General features: G+C 45.2%; 1 protein-coding gene across 2 annotated transcripts in view; it reads right to left on the minus strand.

Annotated features, from left to right (window-relative positions):
* ADGRD1 (adhesion G protein-coupled receptor D1) overlaps positions 1–20315 on the minus strand; it is a 292701-nt gene that overhangs the window by 139327 nt on the left and 133059 nt on the right. For both annotated transcript variants that reach the window (XM_080985113.1, XM_080985112.1), the window contains one exon: positions 16712–16835. In XM_080985113.1, the coding sequence (XP_080841239.1) occupies positions 16712–16835 (124 nt within the window). The remainder of the gene's footprint in view (positions 1–16711; positions 16836–20315) is intronic.

Here is a 20315-nt window from a genome sequence, read left to right on the forward strand (position 1 = left end):
CTGCCCACACTCCTCCTTTCCTTTCCTTTCCTGTCCCTGTCTCTGCATCCCCCATGGACTTGAAAGCAGAGATTTGCGCATGTTAAGACAAAGTCAAGAGGTAGGTGTAATGGCGGCGATGGGCAAATCTGTTCATTTCAGCTTCTCTTGGTTTCTCATTTTTCCTCTCAAAGGTTCTGTTCTTCACACTTCAATATCAGTTTGCAAATACTGTTTTGAGAATGAACATGCACCAACATTTTACAGCAGATTTCTCCCACTATACAGTTGTACCTTGGAAGTCGAATAGCTTAGTTCCCGAACATTTTAACTCCCGAACGTCGCAAACGCAAACATTGACTGTTCCGGTTTGCAAACTATTTTTGGAAGCCGAACATCTGACTGGGCTTCCGCGGCTTCCAGTTGGCTGCAGGAGCTTCCTGCAACCAATCAGATACTGCGCTTTGGTTTTTGAATGTTTTTGGAAGTTGAACGGACTTCCAAAACGGAATCCGTTCGACTTCCAAGGTACGACTGTACATGTTTGTTTTTAATTTTGCCTAACGTACACCATTTCACAAAGAAATTTCTCCTGATATAATGCATTTTAAATTCTACTTTGATGCAATTTGTGCATATTTCTTGGCTGGAGAATAGCCTTGCAAGATTTGGAAGTGTGTGGTAGCAGCAGTACTTCCTAGCTTTTTTCTTTTTTCTTTTCTTTTTTGGGGAAGGAGGAGGAGCAGGATTCTTGGATCACTTTATAATTTTAAGCTAAATAATTTATCTGCTCCTTCCATGTCTGCCTCCTCTTCACTGAAAGCTTAACCATACTTACCTTTTGCCCTGTTGTTAGGAGCCCAGGTTCCCGGCTTGATAACACAGTAAGCGTACGTAAATAAAAGGGAGGATTTATTGCAAAAAAACCCCAAGCAATTATCTCCGGACGGCTCTAGCAAGCCTCCGGCCCCCATCACTCAGTTGATCCTTCTGAGGAGTTCTTCCTGTGTCAACAGAAGAGATTGAACCTTCAACCTTTACGTTTCTTATTTTGCTTCCTGTTTAGCAGCCTTCCTATACACCTACGCCTCAGACTTATTTGGTCAGCTGCAGCCCCTTCCTGTTCTGGAAAGCTGTCTCTGTGGCTTTCCGCGCCTGTCTGGGCTTCCGGGAAGCTTTTGCTGTGTTCCAGCCTGCTCTCCATTCCTCCCTTATCAGCTGGCCATCCAAGGTCAGGGGGAGTCGATGCTGACAACTGTGGGCTCTCCTGTGCCAGCATGAAAGCCCAGCCTCCCTGTTCCCGACTGCATTCTGCAGCCGACTGCAAGATTACACTGGGAGCTGGTGTGTTCCTGACACCTGTTCTCTCCCTGGAGCATTCCCCATGAGAACCTGCTCTTTAAAGCTGAATCAGAGCAAACAGCTATTCGGGTTTTCTACGGATTGCCATTTGCTCTGAGTCAGCATTAAAGAGTGAGTTTTGCAGGGAAAACTTTGGAATAACAACAACGAAAAGAGTGCTCATGAGCCATACCTTGAAATCACAGAGGAAATGTAAGTGCAGCTAAGCCCTGACTTTCAGGATAGTTTTACACCTGCCCAAACCTCCTCAAAACCTCTGGGATTCCACTGGGATGAAATTTATTTTTTATTTCATTTATTTATTAAATTTATATACAGTGGTACCTCGGGTTACAGACGCTTCAGGTTACATACGCTTCAGGTTACAGATTCTGCTAACCCAGAAATAGTACATGGGGTTAAGAACTTTGCTTCAGGATGAGAACAGAAATCATGCTCCAGTGGCACGGCAGCAGCGGGAGGCCCCATTAGCTAAAGTGGTGCTTCAGGTTAAGAACAGTTTCAGGTTAAGTACCGACCTCCGGAACGAATTAAGTACTTAACCTGAGGTACCACTGTACTGCCTTTCATCACAAGATCTCCGGGCAGTTCACAGAAATGTTTAGCCCAGACCTACGTAGTTCAAAGCCAGACTGAAGTCAGTGGCTGATCAGGAGCCAGAATCTAGTACTAAAAGAGTTTTGGAACTGATTCAAGAATTTGGTCAGGTTGCAGGATTTAAACTGAATAAGTTAAAAACAAAGGTCTTAGAGAAAAATTTAACAGCGATTGAGAGAGAGAGGTTTCAGAATGAGACAGGTTTAACAGTGGTTAAGAAAGTGAAATACCTGGGGATCAACATGACAGCTAAAAATGGGAATCTATTTAAAGACAATTATGAAAAATGCTGGACAGAAGTGAAAAAAGATTTAGAAATTTGGTCAAATTTGAAGCTTTCACTGCTAGGTCGTATTGCTGCGATAAAAATGAATGTATTGCCTAGAATGTTGTTTTTGTTTCAAACATTGCAAATTTTGGATAAAATGGATTGCTTCAAGAAGTGGCAGAGAGATATTTCTAGATTTGTCTGGCAGGGCAAGAAGCCTAGAATAAAATTTAAAATACTAAGGGACGCAAAGGAAAGAGGTGGATTTGCCCTGTCAGACCTTAAACTTTATTATGAATCAGCAGCTTTTTGCTGGCTGAAAGAATGACTGCTTCTTGAAAACACAGACATTTTGGATTTAGAAGGTTTTAATAATGTATTTGGATGGCATGCATATTTGTGGTATGATAAGGTCAAAGCACATAAAGCACTTAAAAATCATATTGTCAGGAAAGCATTGTTTAATGTCTGGATAAGATATAAGGACCTACTTGAAAATAAAACCCCAAGTGGTTGTCACCGATGGAAGCGAAGGCTCAGAAAAAGCTCAATATGGAGGCCAAATGGCCAAAATATTGGGAAATTTTGGAACAACAGGGAGACAAATTGAAACTGCAGAGTTTTGAAAAACTAAAAAATAAAGTGCGAGATTGGCTTTATTATTATCAGATAATGGAGGCATATAATTTGGATAAGAAAATTGGCTTCCAGGTGGAAAAATGAAAATTGGAAACAGAACTGTTAAACCCCAAAACCAAGATTTTGTCAAAGATGTATAACTTGCTGTTGAAATGGAATACTCAGGATGAAACGGTGAAATCTGCTATGATTAAATGGGCACAAGATGTTGGACATAACATAATGATGGCTGACTGGGAACAGTTATGGACCACAGGTATGAGGTTTACAGCATGTGATGCCTTAAGAGAGAATATTATGAAAATGATTTACAGGTGGTACATGACACCAGTCAAGCTTGCAAAAATCTATCATTTGCCTGATAATAAATGTTGGAAATGTAAAGAAACTGAAGGTACATTCTTTCACCTTTGGTGGACGTGCCCAAGGATTAAGGCTTTCTGGGAGATGATTTATAATGAAATGAAAAAGGTATTTAAATATACCTTTCTGAAGAAACCAGAGGCCTTTCTCCTGGGCATGGTTGGCCAATTGGTGTTAAAGAAGGATAGAACTTTCTTTATGTATGCTACAACAGCAGCAAGAATACTTATTGCAAAGTATTGGAAGACACAAGATTTACCCACTCTGGAAGAATGGCAGATGAAGGTGATGGATTATATGGAACTGGTGGAAATGACTGGCAGAATCCGAGAACAGGGAGAAGAGTTGGTGGAAGAAGATTGGAAGAAATTTAAAAACTATTTACAGAAACACTGTAAAATTAAAGAATGTTAGAATGATGTTGGATTGACGTTAAGTGGTTTTTAGCAGCAATGTTATAAAGGAATATGTAAAAATGGATTGTTAACAGGTGATAACCTAAAGTTATAATATACTAAGATAAAATATTAAGATAAAATCAAAGAGGGAAAGGAATTTCTGAACTAACTAATTGAACTGGAATACAAAAAAGGGAGGTGTGAGGAGGTCAGGGAAACAAGCAAATGAATGATAAGATATGGAAAGATTGATTTGTTTTTAACTGTTTTTACTTTGTATTTTCATTTTCATTTTTTTGTTTTCTCTTACTTTTTTTCCTCTTATTTTTGTAATATGCTGAAACTTTAATAAATATCTTTTTTTTAAAAATGAAGTCAGTGGCTGATCTTGGGAACTCAAATTTCAGCAGTGCCCTGTGCAAACACCAAAATTTGGCCCACACACCCCGTCTTTCATGCTCCATTCTAAAGAAAGTACTTCGTTTACTAAAGGTTTACCCTAAGAAAGTACTCAGTTTACGGGATATTTTTGTTGTTTTTGAAACTATTTGACCCCTGCCTGTTGCTGCTTCTCATGGCCATAGTATTCCCCTTTTTTACCTGTAACCTCCTTTACCACTAAATCTGACTGGCTGTGATAACTTTTGTGATGTTCATGGATGTATACATCATAATTTCAGATGGAGCAGCGTGGCATCATCAGCAAAAGAATACTTGGAATACTTTGAATAATTGCAATCAGTCAGATTGACAGTTCAATCCTGGCTGTTTTCACTGAGCAGTAAATCTTCCTCTGCTCAGTGGAATCCGCCCCCTAAGTCAGTGAGCACAGGGGGGCATTGTAAATGGCAGTGACGGCAGATGAGGCAGGAGAAAGTGAGGACAAATAATGAAAAGGGTGAGGAAAATGATAAAAAACAGAAACAAAACTGCATCCATGAGTGCCAGAATTCATTGGAGGCAGGGAATATTGGATACTCATAAAAATGAACACAAAATTAGGTTTGACCCTGCACAGGGCACTTTCATTTTTGAAACAGAACTGCCCGTTCTTCTTGTGATTACATCTGCAGAGCTCCAATTAAGTTGTTGACAAAGGGAAGAAATTGGCCGGTATGCAGGGCAGGGAAAACATGCCACTTTGTTGATCATCTCAGGGCAACTCTTTGCTATTTGTTTAATTGCTGCTCATCCCCAATCCTTGCTGTCATTCTTCACTTTTTAGCAAACATGATGAATTCATTTCAAGCAAGCCCATTCTCTAAGGCATGCAGGGTGTGATAGTGGCATCATAGCCAAGTGATAAAGATGCAAATAATTCCAGCCTCGCTTGATGCCAATTTATCACTTGGCTAGCAGGACCAATGCCAGCACAGGATCTGAGTGCCACACGGCTGTAAATTCTTCCAGCATTGTTATGCTTTCCAAAAATAAAACGATGAGCTCCAATGAACCCTACTACTTGCTGAGCCGGCCAATATGCTAAGAAGATGCTGAGATCTTCCATATGTTCCATTTTAACTCTCAGTTTTGAATCTTTTGCCTGGAATATGTTGTCACCTACCCAGAACTTTGGAGTGGATAAAAATGTCCAGTTTTTGGTCAAGACTGTGAGATAGACTAGACTGAGACTTTGAGTCCACGAGCTTTGCAGCTGAGTGGAGATTTGAACCTGCATCTCCTCAGTCTTAGTACAACAATAACTATCCAAACAAACCCCTGTGTTGCAAAAAAGAACATCAACAATGTTATTAACAATTAGAATTTCCTCCTTGTTCAGGAACGACTGCCCTTCCGAGAATTAATAATTCCTTGCATACATTTTCTACCAATGAATTGCAAACTTTATAACTGGGACTGGGCTTTGTTCCAAAACTGTTATATAACACTTTTTGGACCAGGGTTGACCTATTTAAACTAATATGAAATATAAAACTAAGTGATATGTTTGGAACCAATAACCCGGTTATGCGCCAATTCAGACCAAAATCATCATTTACTCCAGCTAATACGAATCCATCTATTTCTTTATTTCACCAATTGGTATTACGAGATTTGGAAAAATTAAGGACAATTTGTCCAAGTCACAACGCGATTGTTTGAAAGCTCTTTCACATGATCCTAACATCATTATAAAACCTGCCAGTTTGCACATTATATTTGCTGAATACACTAAGCTCCACAGCTTATCTTTCATCGTACAAAGTATGGTACCTCGCTTCATTTAAAGATTTTCAGAGACTTTGAGACTAAGATTTGATTTTGAATTTGTTATTGTTTGAAGGAATTCTATAAAGATTGTCTATTAAGTATGTCTATGGTCATCGCGTTGCCTAAACATTGTTGACGATCTCCTCAGTCTTAGTCTGAGACTCTAACCACTACACCACATTGGCCAACAGGACCAGGAAGCACAGGACCACCACAATATGCCTGGTGTTCTCAATGAGTTATTCAGGCTGCTGACCACCCAGGGGGTCCCAGTTCTGGTGCAGTGTGACAGATGCTTCCGGTTTCCAACTGACAATGCTTGTTAACTGTCTTAATAGTGCCATGGAAATTGCTACACAGAGTTGTGAAGGTGACCGACTCCCCATCTTTGTGTCATGGCCCTGCCCACAAATTGAAACAGGAAGTGAGGAAACAGGAAATGAGGTCTGTGTGGTCTGAAACTGGATATTCTAGTGGTGGGGCCCAGACACTTTGCACCCTGTGCCACAATGGCCATGAAGGAGTTGCTAACCTGATTTCTGCCACTCTATAGCACAGCTTGGCTGATGGCTGGGAGATTTACTGCAGCCTTAAGCCCAGTGGGATCATACGACTTGGAGAAACCAATAAGGTCCCAGATGACATTGTATAACTACTGTCTCTAGCCTGGCTCTTCTGCCTGAGCTATTTGTTTTTCCTTGCAGGTTGAGCTGGAGACCTTGCCGAACTGCTCAGCCGCCAGCTCTGAAACATTCTAGTTTATTCTTAGGTCTGTGCAAAGCACAGAAAGAACAATAAAGGGCTGGTGAGTCAACCTACTGCTAGAATGTGTAGGTGGGGCTCCTCTAAACATACAGATGGAAAGAATCCCAATAGGTCATTGCCATGGATTCTGTACTCTGCCTAATCAAATCATTGTGGAAGTGAGTTACATTCCCGCATGATTACTGCATGATTTGTTAAGTAGAACCATCCAGCCAAGAGTACCATAGATCAGCATGGTCAGAGACAGTGGGAATTTGTTTGATTAAAGCTTGTTTTAATCTCACTCTTCAGCCAATTAAAGACTCTCAGTGAAGTTTACAAAGACCAATATTAGGATTTTAAGTCTGAGGGAAAGACTAGATAAAACAGAGTGAGAGGGAACCTTTTTCTGCATGAAGAACGAACGGAGAACTGGCTCACCCACCTGCAAGGCTCATTTTTGACAGATGGATTCCTAATTCACATTGTCCCCCCCAAAAAAGTGAACTGAAAGAACCGTTCTTCAGAATTTGCACTATTCCAAATTTTGCAATGCAGTTCTGCAAGTAAGTAGTGTGTTCAGAAATCTGAATGCTAGTTTAAAATGTGCATCAAGATGCATACATCTTAATGTTAGTGAAAGTAACCCACACAGATGCATTAAATTAGGGGGAAATGCATTGCCAAAATGTGACTATTAGGTAAAAAACAGAAATGTGTATATAAGGAGATATTTGCACAAAACTATTGGTGAATTTTCATGAGGACTTCTAAAAATTGCAAACCAATGTAGCAATGTAGAAAACCTAATTTAAGATTGGAAAAATCTGAAACCAATAGAAACTGAAATTCATAGATCTGGTCTCAGCGTAAGTTCCAAAGCCCAGCTATCCTGAAAAACGTGGAGACCAAACACAAATAGATGCCAGGATCCCAAGTGCTACTATAGGTGCATGCAATGGTTTGGGCCAGGAAACTGACTCCTCCCCCTTAGACAGCAACTCCCATCACAATTCCAAGACCATAAAAAGTGTTTCAGTATCAATTTCTTCAAAACAAAGAAAAAACAAAAAACCCTCCCCCTAAAAACTCCCACTTCATGAGTTCAATCACAGCTCAGAACTAGACTGAGTCATCTTAAAAGAAATCATTACAAAAGTGTATTTTTTTTTTAAAAAAAAAAAAACAACCCTGCAGAGAAACAGGTCGATAGCAGGCCCCCTACAGAGCCCAAGGCACAGTTCCTTAAAAGCAGGTCCCCTTTTGATGTGCTCAAGGATGTGATCACCAGCTGTTCTGGTGGCACTCGTAACAACATACCAAAGAGAAAGGCCATTGACTGCCTTCTTCAGGTGAAAGTTTCCCCGCTGGGCCAACAGCTTAGGCATAAGCCATTTGACAGCTATGAGAACAGCACGTCCCTGATCAAGGAAGCCCGCTCTCCCCTCTCTACTTGGTGACTGGCTTGACAGAGATCTGCCAGGGAAAAGAAGAGACCATTGGCTTTTGGCTGCCATTATCATCTGGGCAAGACCTGTTTGCAAGTCCAGCACATTTCTCGTTGCTGGGCAGAATTGCTGTGAGACAAACCTTTGTGCTGCACTGCTGCCAATGGAATGCCTACTATTTGACTCGCCATACCTTTTTAGCATGCTTCAAAAACTTGATAAACCTGTTAAGGCTGGGAATATTTCACCCAGCCATTTGGTTTTTCACCTACCTCATAGCAAATCGTCACAACTTTGTAAGGTTTGGCGGTTAGACATTGGAGTATTCGGATGGAGGGGAGGGGAGGGGAGGTAGTGACCATCACCTACCCCTCCTAATTCAAGGGTATTCCATTAAAGGAATCTGAGGGGTGTGGTCTCTGTCCAAAGCCCCAGACAGGGGGGGCTAGGGCCATGCCACGACCCCTAGCAGTGACCCTGGGGGAGTTCCTAGTTGATGTGCATCAGCAGGGCTCCCCCTACTGGAGGTTAATCGTTCCAAGACTTCCTGCAGATGGGCAGGAGTCAGATATAGTTGGTTTGTTTCCAATGCCTAAGCCAATACCACTCACATGCTGTAACCAATAAAGTTGTGGCCTTTTTAGCCCATTAACCTAAAATACTGGTCTCATGTGTCTTTATTACTTAACATCTCGGGAGGGTTTGGGACCTTACCACACAACTAGGAGAGAATTGAAGTGGGAAGAGCAGAGGCAGTTTCCACGCAGGCATAGTCTCCAGCTGCATGCACACAGACCATCAGGGGACAGCTGGTGAGGGTGAGAAGCCCCCTGTTGTTGCAACTGTGCCATAGAGAACAGATGTGATGGCCTGGGAATCTGATTCAGAGGCTGAATCTGAGGAATCCCAGCCTGCACAGGAGTCCCCACCTCCAGGGCCGGCTGAGCCAGGGCAAGGGCTTGAATCTGAAGGGCCCGCACCTGTGCCGGATCCTCAGGAGCAGACACCAGACACTCTGGCTCCAGAGGTGATTGAGGACCCATTGCCTGCAGGTGCTCCTCTCCCAGCCCTGTCAGGGGAAGGTGAGGTTGCCTCTGGGTCCAGTAACCCTCCAGCCTCTCCCAAGCTGCAGAGGCTCAGGGCAGAGAGGCGGAGGGAACTAAGTTCTCTCAGGAGGAGTGCTCGCCTTAAGGCCAGGAGAGGTGAGTCACCTGTGGGCCGGGACTGCTCTATGCCTCAGAGGACATAAAGGCCAGTCAGCCCAGTCCCAGGAGCAACATCGCTGGAAACCTGTTCCTGCCAGCACTCTGACCTGCTCTTCCGGAGTTCCTGACCACGCCCGGCTCCTTGCCTTGGATCTCGCTTCGCCCTTGACAGACAGCCTCCAGACCCTCGACCCAGGACCGGACTCAGACCACGCCACACGGTAACCCCCCCGGGACCAGCACAACAGACCTGGGAATAACTGCCTAGATGCTCGACTGGTGTGCATGGGTATTTGGAGCCGTAGAACCAACTGTGTCAGCTTTGAAGAGTTAACTATCTGCCGTGTGCATTCCTTTGGCTGGGGTTGGGTGCCCTTGACACCCAGGTTGCTTTGGGATGCTGCCAAATTCAGCCCTACCAGGAGGCAGTGTCAAGAAATACTCCTGAAGCCAGGGCTGAGGAGCAAGTACAAGATGAAGGTGGAGAGGTGGAAACTGAAGAACAACAACTGAGAGCACAGGAACGTGTCAGTGTTCAGCAAGACCTTGTTGCTTAAAAGCAAGGCTCAGCCGGGAACAGGAAGTCCTCTTATCACTCCTTCTTGCCCAGAAAGATCCAGACTGGGGTGGCCAAAGTCAGCCCAGGACCTGGAAGTCCATTGCTGAAAAGCGGGCACCTGCAGTTCAAAGATTTGCCACATGGGGCAGCTGAAGAGACACAGCCATTTCTGACATCACCACCCCAGAGCTATTTTTCTGCAGCTATCACCAGCTGATGGACCTTTCAAAAAAAAAACAAGGCATACACACACACACACACACACACACACACACACACGATTTAAGGTACTTACCCCTCATCTTTCAAGATAGTCTCAAAGCTATTAATTCAGGCAAAGCTCTGTGGGGTGGGGGGGGGGTGCGCACCATGGTCAATAATTTATTACACAGCCTTCAATGCTTTTAACACCTATTACATTAAGTGACTGAGCTGTGGAGTTAAAGTTGGGGTGTGTGCTTTAACTTGGATTTTGCCTTATTTAGAAGGTGGGGAAGCTCTGAAAGCAGCAGGAAACCACTGTTCTTTTTTATATATAAAAAGTTAAGGCTGGGGATTTAAAAAAAAAAAAATTAATTGCACTGAGTTGTAAATGTTCCTTTGATTTACTGTCAGAACACTTTGCCCTCTCCAGTTCTGCATGTACCGAATTCTATGTACTATCTGTAGAATCTGGTATCTGGTACAGAGACTTGGAGACTTTATTTTATTTTATAATAGCCATTCTTCAAGACTTGCGATTGTGGGAAAGCACTGAAAATGTTCTGGCCGTAGGTGCAAAAGCTAGGGAGACTTGGGTGTTCCACGCACTCTTCAAGACCACGTGTCCTATTTTGAGCTCAGGGGCTCAAGAGCTCTCAGGGAGTAGCTCAAACTGTGGTTTTCTTGTTCAGCTGATCTCTCAGAGCTGCCCCTTGCACCAAACCACTGGGTGTTAGCTAGCTCCCAAGCTACGTTCAAGGTGCCGGTACAGATGTGCAAAGCTCTATACAACTCGAGATCAGAATATATAAAAGATTGTGTTCTGCAGGAGAGTGCACCCCACAGATACCATCTTATTAGGAGATGTCCTCCATATGATGTAAGAATTGGGCCTCAGGTACCCTTTGGACCTCCCTCTCGGTGTTGTGGCTAGTAGGACTTGGGAGGCCAGGGTTCAAATGCCCACATAGCCATGAACCTCACTGGGTGACCATGGGCCAGACACTGCCTCTCAACCTAACCTACCTCTCAGAAGTGTTGTGGGGAGTCAGTGAGGATGGGATGAAAGTTGGGGTAAAAATGCAATAAATAAATTAGGCGGGTGCCTCCTCTATTGTCTTTCCATTGCCTGTTGAAGACCTTCCTTTTTCAACAAGCCTTTTATCCCACACTATGTATTGGATATGAATTTTTAACAATGTTTTGACATTGTTTCTATGTGTTCTTATTGTGGATGCTTCTATTGTTCCATGGCTTTGTGTTGTTGCACAGGCAACAGGGTTGATGCAGATACTTCCTGAGGTCCTGAAGCTCTCCAGCGAGGCTGAGAAACCTCAAGGCAACCAGTGTGGCTGGTTATGCTGCCTTTAAATAGAGGAGGAGGGGCCTGAGGAGGAGGTTCGCTTAGTGTCTCTGCCAGAAGCCGTGGGTGGTGTGGGAGGTTTGGAGAGTCAGGCACACAATCCCCAGTGAGGGAAGTTCTCACTTCATGGCCCATAGCTCAGTGGCAGAGCACATGCCTTGCATGCAGATTGCCCCAGGGGCAATCTTCAGAATTTCCAGTTAAAAAAACCCACAGGTAACACATGATGTGAAATCCGCTCCACTTCCCCGTGGGGAGGAGTTGCGGTGGACCGTGTGGCCACCCACTCTCCTCCGGGGGTGGGGGACTTAGTCCCCTGTTGCCTGGGGGATCCCGGCCACGTCAGCAACTGGCCAGCCAATCCGCTGGCCAGGGGGGCATGGCAAGGACCATTTAAGCAGAGGCGTGAGCCGGAGGGCTTCCTCTTTGGCTTGCTTCCTCAATCACCCGCCCTCCCTCCCTCCCTATTTGCAGGTTTTAGTCATTGGCATTGCTATGGACCTTGGTTGGTTGCCGTTGAGGGGCCTGGTAGGAATTTTTCCACTTGGCAAATTGGCACAGGCCATTTGGTTTTCGCCTACCTCGTAGCAATCATCACAACTTTGTTAGGGTTGCAGTTAGCCATTGTTTGACCTTGTGATGGGGGAGGGGAGGTGTGGCCATCACCTGTCCCTCCAAGCTTAAGGGTATTCCGTTAAAGGAATCCGGGGGTGTTGATCTTGTCTGAAGCCCAGGGCGGGGCTAGGGCCATAACACGACCCCGACGGGAACACCAGGGGGATCTCGAGTTGGTATGCATCGACGGGGCTCCCCCTTCCGGTAGTTTCCCCTTACTGGACTCCTTGCGCATCGGGCAGGGGTCAGATATAGTCAGGTCCATTCAATGCCTAAGCCAATACCACTCACATTCTGTAATCAATAAAGTTGTGGCCAAAATTTGCCCAACATTAACCTAATATCTGTGTACTTGTGTGTGTTATTTCTCAATGAGGGGGGTGGCTTCGGGGTCTCGACACGCAAATGCCCCTGCCAGAGAACCAATACTGGGCTAGACAGACAAATTGCCTGAGCCTGGTACAAGATGCCTCTCTATGTTTTGAAACACAAGAAGCTGTCTTACGCTGAGTCAGAGCCTTGGACTGTCTAGTTTATTATTGTCTACACTGACTGGCAGCAGCTCTTCAAGATTTCAGACAAGAGTCCCTTCTAGCCAGGGTAATGATTGGGTTTGTGCATTCTGTGCACATGATGACTGTGTCGTTCTGCCCTTGAAGCATGTGTTTTCTTTCACAAATTGCTAGCACAGGAGTCCTGAACGGGATCAGAACTCTAGCATAAGCGGTAAGGAGTGTTTAACCTTAGGTCTCTATTATAGTCTCAATCCTAATTGAGGCCCATATTCTGGCAATTGTGGGGGGGGAGGCTAGCGATCAAGGCTAAACTACATGATAGACATCACATGGAGCATGCCTCTTGATGGAGAAGCTGGGCATTCTTTATATTTCTCTTCAGACAGTGAATCCTGGCAGGCAGCAATGCAAAATGGCAAACAGATTATTATTCTTTTAACAAATAAATTAGCCCATGCGCTGAATGAGGAATAACTATTCCTGGTATTTAGTAGTCACACTTTTATAGCAGTGTCCCTCCCAGCTGACCTTTTTGAGAAGTAAGGGTAAATTGTGAATAGTAAACTGCGATAAGTAAATAGATCTCTTCTGCTCCAACGCTGTGAGACGAGCTCAAACCCTTTAGGAAAATTTCTTGGAAAGACATTGAAGAAAGAAAGAAATGTCGAGTAACTGGGTAGTTTAATCTAGAGTTCTGGCCAAAGAGAGGAGAGTCTGTAAAAGCAAGCTAGCAATGAAGAAATGCTCGCCCTGTTTTGAGTTTTCCATTCCTTACGTTCCTCAGGCGCAATAAAAAAAAAAGTATCTCCAGTATTAATATCTTCAATCTGGCTGGAGTTGAAAACTGCGGTTAACCGACTCACAAATCCGTCACAGGATCCTGAGCAGTTTTCTCTCTGTGGTTTCTTGACTGTGTGACTGAGCATGCCTTGCGCGAGGCGTGGAGGGAAGAGGGGGGAAGCGAGGCTGAGCTTGTTATGAGGCTGTGTGTGTGTGTGTGTGTGGTTGTGGTTAGTGTAGGGACAGGCAGCCTGAATGCATAAGGCCCTCTCCTAATATCATGTGGCCCCCAGACTAATTTCACGCAGGTGGAGAGAAGCCCAGGAGGAGCGCAGGAGGGAGGGGAAGCCAAAATGGCTGGAATTATGGAAGGGGGAGCCGAGGCAGATTTAGGGGAATGCAACCAGTTCACCTGCAGAGCCTCAAGGGAGCCACAGGGGGCGCCACAACTATTATTTAGAATGGAGTGTGAGAGGCCTGGGGGGAGCACCAAACATTGGCTTCGCCCACAATGCCACTGAAATTTGAGACCCCAAGACCCAGCACTGGGAGGAGCCATGCAAAACCTTCTGCAAGCAACCAGTTCAGATCTCTTGCAAGAGCAATCTCTTCCTCCCTGAGTGGATTGCTTAGTGGGGACAGAGAGCAGGGGGAGGTGGGAAGAGAAGGGGTGGCCATGCCAACTTTTTGCTCTGACCCTTTATTGTTGATTTATTAAATTTATTACCTGCCCTTCACTATCAGGTCCCAGGGCAGGTTGCAACAATTTAAATTCAATATTAAAAACAGTTAAATTGCAGCCATAGGTTTCCATCACTCCCAAGAGATGCCTAAAAATGGCCCTTGACCAGTAAGCAACTGGAGGCTGGGCCATTAGGACTGTGCCTTGCCCCTCCAAGCTCAGGCTGTTCTTTGCCAGCAGCAACTTACTTATTTACAACCAGTCCAGGGGGTGACAGGGACATGGGCGGCGCTGTGGATTAAACCACAGAGCCTAGGACTTGCTGATCAGAAGGTCGGCGGTTCGAATCCCCGTGACGGGGTGAGCTCCAGTTGCTCGGTCCCTGCTCCTGCCAACCTAGCAGTTCAAAAGCACGGCAAAGTGCAAGTAGATAAATAGTTACCGCTCCGGTGGGAAGGTAAACTGCATTTCCATGCACTGCTCTGGTTCGCCAGAAGCGGCTTAGTCATGCTGGCCACATGACCCGGAAGCTGTACACCAGCTCCCTTGGCCAATAAAGCGAGATGAGCGCCGCAACCCCAGAGTCGGGCACGACTGGACCTAATGGTCAGGGGTCTCTTTACCTTTACCAGGGGCGACACAGCCTGCCAGCTCCATCCGAATTAGTCCCAGTTGCCCTTGGAGGGTATGGCAGGGAGGAAGATGGGGTCAAAGCTAGAATTAGTTGGCTCTGCCTTGTCATTGGTTCTGGTGCCACCTCCTGTTGGCTTCCGCTCATTGCGTCACCACTGGCCTCGGCAGTGTCCCCACTCCTGCTTTCCTGAGTGCAGGGCTCACAAGTCACAAGCATATTTATTGCACCACTGCTTGATTTGCTATGAGTACACTTCTTGGAGCACGTCAGACCAGCTTCCAGGCAATGTACGTGTGTGTGTGTGCGCGCGCGTGTGCGCGCACTCAGCGACCTGAATTGGGAACCTCGTGACCTCAAACTGACTTATAACTGGCACACTGGCCTGCTAGCTGGGATTTAAGGAGCTGTCTACCAATATACAGGCAACAGAACCCTGATACCCTTTGCCCCAGTGCCTGGTAGATGTGTCTACTAGGCCAGCCACCACTCACTTCAGCAATATGTTCTAGCCACTGAGGAAGCACCTTTAGTGATCTTCTAAATCAGAGATGGGGAACCTGTGGCCCTCCAGATGTTGCTGGAATACAACTCCCATCATTCCCCACCATTTAGCACCCTAAACAGCACCCTCCACTGCAGCTGAAAACACCAGGCCAGCGGAGGTTTATGGCAGGCTTCGCGGCACATACAGCTCTGTCCTAAAGTGCTTTGCTACCACTCCCTGTGTCAGCCACCTGAGACGCCCATCTCACTCTGCCTAATAATAGAGCCAGCCCTGTGGCTCATGGCTGTGAATCAGGCATATGCAAACTCGGCCCTCCAGATGTTTTTGGGACTACAACTCCCATCATACCTGACCACTGGTCCTGTTAGCTAGGGATGATGGGAGTTGTAGTCCCAAAACATCTGGAGGGCCGAGTTTGCCTATGCCTGCTGTAAATCCATGTTTATAGTATTATGGCCAGTGTCTTAAAGAAGGGATGGAAGATTCATCACTGTGGGGGCTGTGTTTGCAATAATAATAAAAAACACAATACCACCCCCTGAGTAAAACAAATTTGGGGAACTATGCAAACATTGGCAGTGGAGATGCACTGGGCTGGAACTGTCTGTGGAGAGAAACACGCACAACGAGAAAGAAGTCAAATGCAAAACCAGTATTTTATGGTCCCTGGCGGGGAGGGGAAATATTTCTACTCACGCTTGCAGCTTTCCCTGTTAATTGTAACTGTCGTCCTCCTTAATGAGTCCAATCAGCTTCAAGGTCTTTGGCAAGCAACACCAGGAGTTGGATTCCCAGTTGTCTTGGTTGCACAATGTTGAAATATTTCATCTCAGGCTCTTGCATAACCTACTAACCCTTGGAGTCGGTGTGGCCAATTATTTTCCTTGTTGAACCAGAGGTCTTCCCATCTAACAATGCCACTCAACATCAACCTCATGAGATTAGGTCAAGCCTACCACCAACATGGGAAGAATCACATCTCCACTGCAAAAATTCATGTCGCATTAAGCAGGAAGAGGAGGTAGAATTATGAACTGGACCAACTCAGGTGGTAGATTGGGAATTGCAGTTCTGAATCATCCCCTGAGTAAAAAAGCTCACTGTTTGTAGGAACAGTGCATCAGGGTTAAATAGAGCCTTCACCCTGGTGTGCTAGCTTTCTTCATTCAAGGTGGGTTCCTTTCCACGTGTGAAAGCATTCAAAAAGTCACAAACACAATGTATGCCTATTATCTCTCAATAATTTGTTCATGTGGCAGAAGTCTAACATTATTTTTCCTAGATAAACTGAACATTGGGAGGAAATATTCTGTATATTCTTTTATATTTATTTCCAGGGGGGAGGGTGTCAGTCTCTTCTTGCAAAACAGCAAAGACTATCTATTATGTCACAATAAATTTCTTAGTCTTTTAAAGTGCCACAATTTATTTGTTTGATTTATTTATTTTACATGTTTCCACCCCTGCAAACAGACCTTGAACTTCAGGGTGTGGAAGGACCAACCAAATTTCAATAGGAGCCATACAATGTAAACAAAGATTCAATAGCAAAATGTTTTAAAACACACACACACACACACACACACACACACACACACACAATGTTTCATATAAATTGTCTAAGGGAAAAAGAAAATCCTTACCTTGAGTGGTACAACTTGCATCAAAATGGCAAAGTTTGTGAGATGGTTACACAAACAGACCGAATAGTTGGAATCTCCTTTATCACGCACGCAGCCTTCATTAGACCAAACACCACTTCCGTTGCTACAAAGTGCATAAGAATAGGTGTCCATGTTATTTTCTTTAAAATGTTTCTGCACTGCCTTTCCAAGGTTTGAGATCACTTATAAAATCTAATCTAAGTGTCTAAACCACTGTTTGAATTAAGGTAAAGGTAAAGGACCCTGGGACTGTTAAGTCCAGTCAAAGGTGACTATGGGGTTGCAGCACTCACTTTTCAGGCCGAGGGAGCCAGCGTTTGTCCACACATAGCTTTCTGGGTCATGTGGCCAGCAGGACTAAACTGCTTCTGGCACAACAGAACACCGTGACGGAAACCAGAGCACATGGAAATGCCGTTTACCTTCCCACCTCAGCGGTACCTATTTATCTACTCACCCTGGTAGGCTTTCAAACTGCTAAGTTGGCAGGAGCTGGAACAGAGCAACAGGAGCTCACCCCGTCATGGGGATTTGAACTGCTGACCTTCTGATCAGCAAGCCCAAGAAGCTCCGTGGTTTAGACCACAGCACCACCCACCACTGCTTGAATTATGACGCATGGGTGAGGAAGAGATATAATGAAATCCTCACACGACACCTCTTGACCCCTCCTAATTTCAGAAAAAGCGTACTGGTGGGATCCAATAGCTTTCTAAAAAGAGTAGTTTGAAAGGCTATCACAAACAGTAAGGGGATGAGCTATTTAGCGCATGTTTTGCACACAAAGGGTCTTTCTGTCAATGCTTCACACCTCCAATGAGGACCAGGGGGAAACCGTGTCTGAAGCCTTTAAGAGCTTCCACCAGTCAGTATAGATAGTACTATGTTTGATGGGCCAATAGATAGTATAAGATAGCTTCTAAAGTTCTCCCTTCCCCTGCATACAAGCAGTTTGAAAACAGTGCTCTTCAATCTTGCATTCACAGATGTTGTTGGGCTATACAGTGGTGCCCCGCAAGACGAATGCCTCGCAAGACGGAAAACCCGCTAGACGAAAGGGTGGTGCTTTTGGAGGTGCTTCGCAAAACGAATTTCCTATGTGCTTGCTTCGCAAGACGAAAATGTCTTGCGAGTTCTTGCGGGTTTTTTTTCCTTTTCCCCCCCTTTTTCCCAAGCCGCTAAACCGCTTATCAGCTGATGGCTAAGCCGCTTAACAGCTGATGCTAAGCCGCTTATCAGCTGATCGTTAAGCCGCTTATCAGCTGATCTTTAAGCCGCTTAACAGCTTATCGTTAAGCCGCTTATCAGCTGATCCGCTAAGCCCGCTAAGCCGCTAATACTGTAGCGCTAATCCGCTAAACCGCTAATGGGCTTGCTTCGCAAGACGAAAAAACCCGCAAGACGAAGAGACTCGCGGAACGGATTCTTTTCGTCTTGCGAGGCACCACTGTAACTACAATAATCCCCACCCGGCTTAGCCAAAAGTCATGGGTGATGGGATCTGCTGTCCAACAACATCTGGGGATTCAAGGTTGAAGAACACTGGATTAAAACACAATATAAAACAAAACACAGAAGATAAAATGGCGTTCCAGCAAGAAAACTCATGGACAAGCCAGCCCATTGGAAAAGATGTGAGTTTTGCAACCCCTTCTAAAGCCCATGAAGAAAGGGAAGCTATGCATTTTTCAGGTGAGATCATCCTACAGCAGTTGCAACTCCACAAAGCTGCTACAGCAATTGCATTCTAGTGTAATTGCAGTTGCACAGTAATGCCCAGCCTTTCCCACTCTATCCTTGCCTTCATTCTACAGTCTTGGAGCAGCTAATATACACTGGTGTACATCTCCTCGCCTTTATGGATTTACATCCATATGGATTTACATCCATAAATCTCATTCGATTATAAGGCAAAATTGTAATAAATTGTTTTGTAAATGCCAGCTGCCTAAAGTTTGGTGCACATTTGATTCTTTACCCAAACCAAAAAGAAAGAGAAGCTTGCATCCAACTACGATAAGTAGACCCATTGTATTTAATGGACCCAAGTTAGTCATGTTCATTAATTTCAACAGGTCTGTTCAGAAGAAGACTAACAATGGATACAGCCCAGAACATGTGTTTCATAAAAAATAATAATCCTGGTGGATCGGGCCAAGGACCCATCTAGAGACTAACACTCTGTTCTCACATTAGCTAACCAGATGCCCATGGCAAGCAGAACCAGAGTGCAACAGCGCTCTCCCCACTTGTGATTTCTGGCGACTGTTATTCAGAGGTTCCCTGTCTCCAATAACAGAGGTAGGCCATTGTGACCGGTAGCCACTGATAGCCTTGCCCTCCATGAAACTGCCTGATCCTCTTTTAAAGCCATCTAAGTGAGTGGCCATCACCACTTCTCATGAAGCCAATTACATAGTTCAACTATTTCCTGTGTAAAGTAAAGGTAAAGGGACCCCTGACCATTAGGTCCAGTCGTGGATGACTCTGGGGTTGCGGCGCTCATCTCGCTTTATTGGCCAAGGGAGCCAGTGTACAGCTTCCAGGTCATGTGGCCAGCATGACTAAGCCACTTCTGGCGAACCAGAGCAGCGCACAGAAACGCCGTTTACCTTCCTGCCAGAGCGGTACCTATTTATCTACTTTCACTTTGTTGTGCTTTCAAACTGCTAGGTTGGTAGGAGCAGGGACCGAGCAACGGGAGCTCACCCCGTCGCAAGGATTCAAACCACCGACCTTCCGAGCGGCAAGCCCTAGGCTCTGTGGTTTAGACCACAGCGCCACCCGCGTCCCTCCTGTGTAAAGAAGTACTTCTTACTGTCTGTCATGAGTCGTCAAACATTCATTGGATATGCCCTAGTATTATGAGAAAGTGCAGGGGGGGGGGATACTTCTCCTATCCACTTTCTCCAAACCATGCATAATTTTATACACCTCTATCAAAAGTTGCCTCATAAAGTGAGCACAACAGGAGTCTGTCATAAATATGCAGGTGAGCTCACTGCTGAAGTTTCAAAAGGAAACGAGCTTTTTAAATTGGAAGAGATCGGCCCCTGCAGAGCTCTCCGAGGAAAGAAAGGCAAAGCATCCCAGGGTAACTTTCCATCATTAAAACTGCCCCAAAAGAAAAAAAGGGGGGACCAACCCCAGAAGGACAGAACAGTGTGTGTGTTCATTGGCAACCTAAACCTGTTATTGCAGCACAGCAAGGATTCCACGCCCCACCCCCCAGGATCCTAGTGTGTCCAAAGGACAGATAATCTGAATTTAAAAGATATCTAAGCTGACTGGTTGACACATTTGCCTCATAATTTGTGTAGTATAAGAATATCAGTGGCTCGTTGGCTGCTAGCCACGCTGGTCATGTTCTGCCTCCACTGTCAGAGGCAATGTGCTTCTAATTAGTTAAAAAGGTAAAGGACTCCTGGATGGTTAAGTCCAGTCAAAGGCGACTATGGGGTTGTGGCGCTCATCTCGCTTTTCAGGCCGAGGGAGCCGGTGTTTGTCCGCAGACAGGTTTCCGGTTCATGTGGCCAGCATGACTAAACCACTTCTGGCGCAAAGGGACACCGTGATGGAAGCC

This window comes from Podarcis pityusensis (genome assembly GCF_964106645.2).
Source record: "Podarcis pityusensis genome assembly, chromosome: 16".
Taxonomy (NCBI): Eukaryota; Metazoa; Chordata; class Lepidosauria; order Squamata; family Lacertidae; genus Podarcis; species Podarcis pityusensis.